Genomic DNA, 7,431 nt, shown 5'->3' with positions numbered 1-7,431 from the left:
TGTGTCTGCATTAGATAGATTTTACCTTGAGTTAACCTTTGTAGCCATGCTACAAAGTTTCATTCAAACTGCTGTGTCCAGACCTACACCATACTCAAATGTACAAGGCATTTTGAATTGTAGAGGTGTATCCCATGGTGCTTTGTTCATTGACCTAATCAGATTTATGATTTACCCCAGGAAATAGTCACTCTGTAACCTGGAACAAGTATTTGAGGAATGTCCAGATGAGCCTTTACACAGCTTAACTACCTCGAGTTAGTTGGCAGTTGGTTAAGGGTAATAGTGTAGTGTAAACCTATGGGGAAAATATAAGAACTATCAACTGCTAATATGGAATGAGTGTGAGCTTCAAAGAGGGTGTATTGGAGTGTCAGCCATTTAGTATTCTTCAATGAAACATTCAAGAAATTGTGTGTCTGTAGTGTAGAGTCTGTAAAGTGTGAAGCATGTAAGGTGTAACTTGGGCACTGTTGTCCTGAATACATCAATTCATTTCACAGGCAAACTCTAATGCAGAGAATATCAAGCTGATATCAGCAATGTTATGTGCTGCTCTGTATCCTAATGTGGTCCAGGTGAGTGAGACATGTTCTTTTGTTGTATTACATACATCACTTCCCATTGCTCACATCCCCTTCCCCTTTGAGCAGCAGTTTCATGTTGCATGCTTTGATTTTAATATTGGTAGGGATCTATCAAAATTGCAATTTCACGATTTTCTCAGAACCTGTGATTTTTGGGCTGGCTTCATGAAAAACTGCAGGCTCTACACTTTTGGCTTGCTTGCTGCAAAAATAAATAAATAAATTTATCAGCAAGGAGAAAAGCATATGGGAAGCCTTGTAGTCTTGAAGTACAGGGTTGGGATGAGATGTAAGAATAGGCTGCTGCCACAGTCCCCAAGCAGGCTCCTACTGAGCTGGGAGGAAGGGTCACATGTGTCTGTCCCTGCCCCTGCCTCCCCAACTCTGGGACTGCAGGGTGCTAGCCAGCCAGGCCCTCCCTTGCAAGCTCAAGCAAGAGCTGGTGAGCAGAGTAAGCCACTGGCTGCAGGGGGTAGGTACCACTGTAGCAGTTAGAGGTTTTTTTGCCTGGGAGCCAGAGTGGAGCCAGGAGGCAGTGACCACTGTGGGACAAAAGAAAGTAGGTGCTGAGCTTGGCAGTACTGTGCACGGGGGGCTGGGCAGCAGGCTGACAGCCCAGCACACAGCAACTTCCCCCACACATGCTGTGTTAGGCCTGCTGTGAGCATACACCCTCCTCTTCCCTGCCCCACCCCCCTTCCACCTTTCCCTCCTCCCTGTGCTCCAAGACTGCAGGACTTTCCTGCTTGCTGATAAGTTTGTTTTTGTTTTGTTTTTACAGCGCCCTGCTTAGGGATGGCCTGAAACTGCATCTTAATTACCCTGATGAAGCCTGGGAATGCCACTAATCCATGCTTAATAATGCATGGATTAATGACTTCCCCAGACTTAATCAGGGTAATTACGCCATGATTTCAAGCTATCTGGCAATATGTGGGAAGGGATGGGACTGCTGAGGCCCCTCAGCCAATCAGTTTGTGGCGGGGTATCACTGCTCTGAGGCTGCAAAATTGACAGCTAGCCCTGGCCTCTCCCCATGAAATTGGCTGGCTGCCTCCTCAAGTTCAGTAGACCCTTAGTGATAGGATCTGATGCTGGATCCCACAATCAGTCACACCTCCTGCCATGCATGTGTGGCATGGCAGGAGACATAGTTGTGTGGATCATACTTTGGATTCTGAATGCCTACAGAGGCCCTAGAATATTTTATGTTGTTGATTTAGTAACAGATGCAAGTAAAGATTTACATGCGACTGTCTCAAATTTGCTTCATCGCCATTTATTATATTTACATTCAGGTGAAAACTCCAGAGGGAAAATATCAAAAGACCAGTACAGGAGCAGTTAAAATGCAACCAAAAGCAGAGGAATTAAAATTTGTAACCAAAAACGATGGATATGTTCATATTCATCCTTCCTCTGTGAATTATCAGGTAAATTGTTTTTTTTCCCTGCTCAGTAAAAGATGTTGCCTTGGTTTTATAAAAAGATCATTTATATTTAAAAGAAATAACACTGAGATTATAAACTAGGGCAGTGGCCAGTTTTAAAAATATGTCAACTGCATGATTGAAAAATGCTGCTGGGGATGACTCTTTCTCCTAATTAGGGGTGGCAGAATATGAAGAGCACTTACGAACTCTTAAGATTTTATTGCCTAGTACTCACTCAGTCTCAAAGTCACTAATAAATAGCAGTGTGTGGACTTTGACATAAGTGAGCAGATTTCACTGGGGAAACCAATAGGATGCTGGTCCCTTCTTTCATGTAACTGATCTTCTCCGAAGACTGAACTCAAACCCCTCCCTCTCTAAATTCCCTGTTTTAATAGTGTACGAATTACCTGTTAAAATCAATTTTACATCATTAAAGGTATATTGGCATTGTAAAGCTGTTGAACTATTTATAAATCTTTCCTGGCTCATCACTTCTACTCTAAAAGATCATATAAAGGAACTAACTTCACAGAAAAATCTCCTCTGTACCCTGTGTAGGGGAGAGGAAACCCCAGGCAGCAGCATCAATTGTTTTTTTTCCTCTGGACCGCATTGCTGAGGTGAAAAAAGAGGGAAGAAAGTGGCACAAAGGACTAGTGCAAGGAGGGTATGCTGCAAACTGGGGATGGGGCAGAAGTGGGGCAGGCACTGATGAAGTAGATGAGGGACAGGTGGGTGTGTCATTACTAGGGCACTGGGGGAGGGGCAGGGGTGACAGGATTATATTGGATGTGGGGGTGCTATATGTTGAGTGGCGAGTTTTAGAAGTCCAAATGAATGCCATTTGGTCCCTGCGCCAGAAGAAGCCAGCAGTAACTCCAGACAGGTCTCTGATGAGCATCTGCACTGAGGAATGTACTGTGTGTCCAGCCTTTTTTAATTGTCCTGGTTGCCAGAGCCCATCATACAAAACGCCCTCCGTAGCATCTAGTACAGTATGTAGAACATGAGCACCCCCAAACTAAAAGTGTAAGCCCAAGGGAGAGAGCAGCAAAACTAGTGCATTCTCCTGCCTCTACTGTGGTTTGAGGCCCACTTAACTATCTAGGTCAAGGAGCTAGGGGTAGCACATGGACCCATATTGGCAAGTGAATGGGAATTGGTTTTATTTCTTAATGGAGTAAATTTATGCGCTCAGTATCATTAACAAAATTCATGTTTTTACACTTCTCTTTCTTCAACCATCGGGCACTGGTGGTCCAGACAAAACACTTTGACAGCCCATACCTGGTGTATCACGAGAAGATCAAGACCAGCCGTGTATTTGTCCGTGACTGTAGCATGGTGTCAGTGTACCCATTAGTTTTGTTCGGTGGAGGGCAGGTTCATGTACAGCTGCAAAGAGGAGAGTTTATCATTTCTCTTGATGATGGCTGGATTCGTTTTGCAGCAGCCTCACATCAGGTAATGAAATGAGGAAGGACTTCGAACCTTCCTTGCTTCTGTAATGGTCACAGTGCAGAAGATTTCTAATATTTTATTCCGCTGGTGTGCATATGTGTACTTTCTCACTCAGGTGGCTGAATTGGTGAAAGAACTACGTTGTGAACTTGATCAGCTCCTTCAGGACAAAATCAAGAATCCCAGCATGGATTTATGTACATGCCCCCGGGGATCTCGCATCATTAGCATGATTGTAAAGCTTGTGACAACTCAGTAACCACAAATTTGCCAGTATACTCACCACTGACAACTGCCTGAGGAATGGATGACAGCATTATTGGGGTTTCTTGGGTTGCCATAGTGCAGCACTGATCCTCCAGAGCTAACTTGATGAAATTAACCTACCTTGCAAAGTGTTTTTTCTTAATTACTTGCAGAGCTCTGCAAAACTTTTTCTGCCAAAAGTAAAAAGGGCTCACTGTATAAACAAAGGAATGGGAAGATGGCGATCATGCTGTAGTAATATAAACCTCTAGTCTGAGTGAAAAAGCATAGTATATCTACACAAGAAGAATTCTGCTGAACTGCTGGGAGCAAGGGATGTGCATTTTTTTTGGCATAGCACTTTATCTGCTTTTTGTGAGGGAAATTGAAGAAGTACTTTCTGTGGCTTTCAAAATAATTCTGGTGCACAAAGAGAGCATTGCCCAGTTGGTTGTCCCAGAATTTTTCTGAACTTGGTATAGACTAACTCATGCCACTTGGCCAAGAATTCTTTCGCTCCAGGGACCTTTGGATCAGGTTCTCAAATCTCTTACCAGTAAGGAGAGGGAGAAATCAGACCTTGTACAATTTAAGTTGGACAGTTTCTGGTTCAAATATATATGAAGTCTCTTTAAGTTTGTAGTTTATTTCTCCTAACCAGCTCCTTGACTGGCAGTCTGAAAGATACCAGTGTTTGTGGGTTAAGCTGCTGAAATCCATTTAAATTCTGTTTTCTAGGAATGCTTATGTTCTTCTTCATGTTTTTATGTTGAAATTGATCTTTGTGTGGATGGAATCAACAGGAACGCTGAACTCTTATCCTAAGAAATTGTTTGGGAAATGCACACTAGATGAGTGGTAAAGAAGCAAAGTATTGAGATGTTTTAGAAACTTTAGGGTTATCCCTGCAAGGAAGGAGGGGAAAGCTTTTGAGCAGGGATCATGGAATATTCTGGACTGGAAATTAAATGTGATGCCTTCCATTCTACATTAATTTCTAGGACAGTAAAGTTGTTTCTAGTAGTGACCATTCAGTGCCTTCTTGTGAAATACTTTTATGGGGATGGTCATCAATTTTGGGAGTTTTGACATTTGTATTGCAAATCTTATTTAGCCCCATCCATCAGTAAAGAATGTATTTCCTTTGTGAATGAATAATCTAGAAGCGGTCCTTTTACAGATGGTAAGAAATGGGAAACAGTGATTGAAACAGTAGGGGAAGGAACTTCCTGCTGGCTCCTGTATGTTTTCTGTGGTGAAATTGGGATGCAGGCTCAGTACAATAGCTATTTCAGTATTTGTTAAAAGTGTTTATTAAAAGCAGAATTGCTTCAAAAAGCACCCAGTCAGGAAGGGAAGAAAATAGAATTGAGGAAAAAGTATGAAGACACTTCTCATCCTGGTGCCATAAGATACTTCTAGAGATGTCTGATTGCTAATGTCTAAGATTTTCATTGGTGTAATGTTAAGCAAAAAATTGGTTGAAAGAATTAAGTTCATCCCTGGTAATGTATTATATTTGCAACAAAGGATGATAATTTAAAAAACAAAAAACTATTTGACCTTCAGTCTTTTTAAACAAGCACTGTAGAACAGAAGCTGACATAGCAGTGTTAGCAAATATGGAGCTAGCTATTTTTGTGTGCTGGGCAGTGGGGTTGGGAGAGGGTGGGACATGCTGAGCACTGAAGTACAGGTTTGGGGGTTGGCAGAGCCCTAGCTGCTAGGGCATGGGTTCACCCAGGGGTTATTAGTAGGGCTTTGCGAAGCTTCAGGTGCTGATTCGATTTGGAGGAGATTTGGCCCAATTTGGTGGCCAAATCTCTGAATTCAAATTGAATTGGGCAACCAAAAAAAGGTCTGAATCAATTCAAAGCTCTCCAAATTGATTCAGAGAGATTCGGAGATTCAGGCAGTCCCCACTTGCCACTGCAGGGAGCTGGACCCAGAGTCCATGCCAGTAAGTAGGGGAGGGGACCATGGGTGGATCCCCACCAGGCCCCATCCCTTGCCTGTGCCCCCCAACCCGCACCCACTTTCCCAGCCCCGTTAATGGCTGCCCTGCCTAGCCCCAGCGTCCCGGCTCTTTAAAAAAAAAAAAAGCCAAAAAACCCCCCAAAACCCCACACTCAACAGCTGCTGCAGCAGCCATCGGGGCTTCTGGGGACTCGTGGCAGAGCCCCCACACACAGCGTGGGGCAGCAGGGGGCAGCGGGGATCAACCCTCTCCCCCCAGCAGGAGCAGGTGAGTGTAGGGCTTTTTTATTTATTTATTTATTTTAAAGAGCTGGGGCGCTGGGGCTGGGCAGGGCAGCCATTGATGGGGCTTGGGAAAGCGGGGAGGGGATGGGGCCTGTTTGATTCGGAGATTTGGCCAATTTGGCAGTGGCCGAATCGATTTGGGACAGTGATTCAAATCACCGAATTGAACCATTGTCCCCTGAATTGGCTGAATCTGAATCCAAAGTGAATACTAGCTGCTTCGCACAGGCCTAGTTATTAGCTCCCCCTCCCCAGACTGGAGGTGCACACTGTCCTCAGCCTCATTCCCCCTCCCTGTGCGAAAGGATGCTGCTGCAAGTTACTAGGTTAACCTGCCTACTGACTTGTATATATAGGGTGTTCATTATTATTTTAGGGAAATCCAGGATGACACCAGGTGTGCCCACATGTTCACACACCGCTAACCAACCCCAGGGCTTCCAAGTTCCTGCCAGTCTGGGTCTTTTGCTTAAAGTTTCTCCAACAGCCAGGAAGGCTACAATCCTACAAAATCTGGGATTGTCCCAGCTAATCTGGGACATAAGGTCACCCTATGTATAAATTGCATGCCTATAAAAACCTTAATTCTATAATAGTGCTAGAGTGATGTTGTAGTTGTGATGGTTCAGGAATTATGCAAAAGACAAGGGTTTTTTTGCGGGGGTAATATCAGACCAACTGCATAATTGGAATAAATTTAGACAAACTTTTGACTGTAAGACATTCTTCATCAGAACCTCCCCCTTTGGATGCATCTTGATCTCCCAGTTTTTCTTCCACTAACTGTCTGCTACCCTGTACTTGCTTGCTTTCCTCCTCAGACCTGATGAAAAATGCCTGGCATTTGAAAACTTTCTTCCAGCCATGCAGCTGGTTGAATAGAAGCTATCACCCCCTCCCCCCCCGAAAATCCTTGCCTGTTTGCATTAATTCTACAGTGGTTGCAAGAGGGCTGATGCAGTAGCTGTTGGCTGCACAGCAGAGGAAGGAGGAGTGAGGTTGAAGAGGTGACTCCCGCTTTCAGTCCGTGGGACCTTTGCCTCCTCACCCTGAGTGACCCCTGTGGAGCACAGCTCTCTGCTGCCACAGTGATGAAGAAATCAGAACTTCAAGCAGGAGGATGAAAACAGCCTCTGCTTCTCAATACATGAGTGTCCTATGGCGGAAGTATGCTAAAATAGAAGAAAAGGATGTGAGCAAAAGTGGGAGCCTGAATTAATCGGTGGCCACAAGAGAGGATAGCGGGCTACTTCTGTCCCTGTTGGTGGTGCCGGTTTCCTTAGGGCCAGCCGCTTGACTTGCCTTTCTGCAAACCACAGCTTTATCTTCATTTCCCTCTACTTCTTGTTTGATGTTGAGATTTTTTTCAATGGGCACTAAAAATAGCAATATCCCTCTAACAAAAAGTCAGAGAGAGCTTTGCATTGCTCCTCCCTTTT

The 7,431-nt window shown here is 44.2% G+C and overlaps 1 protein-coding gene across 2 annotated transcripts in view; it reads left to right on the top strand.

Moving 5' to 3' along the window:
- DHX57 (DExH-box helicase 57) overlaps positions 1-4,762 on the top strand; it is a 41,078-nt gene extending 36,316 nt beyond the window's left edge. For both annotated transcript variants that reach the window (XM_019549047.1, XM_019549048.1), the window contains 4 exons: positions 504-578; positions 1,886-2,020; positions 3,287-3,487; positions 3,600-4,762. In XM_019549047.1, the coding sequence (XP_019404592.1) occupies positions 504-578; positions 1,886-2,020; positions 3,287-3,487; positions 3,600-3,743 (555 nt within the window). In that variant the 3' untranslated portion in view covers positions 3,744-4,762. The remainder of the gene's footprint in view (positions 1-503; positions 579-1,885; positions 2,021-3,286; positions 3,488-3,599) is intronic.
- The last annotated feature ends 2,669 nt before the right edge of the window (positions 4,763-7,431 follow it).

This window comes from Crocodylus porosus, unplaced genomic scaffold (genome assembly GCF_001723895.1).
Source record: "Crocodylus porosus isolate Cpor-Errol unplaced genomic scaffold, CroPor_comp1, whole genome shotgun sequence".
NCBI lineage: Eukaryota > Metazoa > Chordata > Crocodylia > Crocodylidae > Crocodylus > Crocodylus porosus.
The sequence above is the reverse complement of the archived record's forward strand: the minus strand, read 5'-3'. Positions and strand labels throughout refer to the sequence as shown.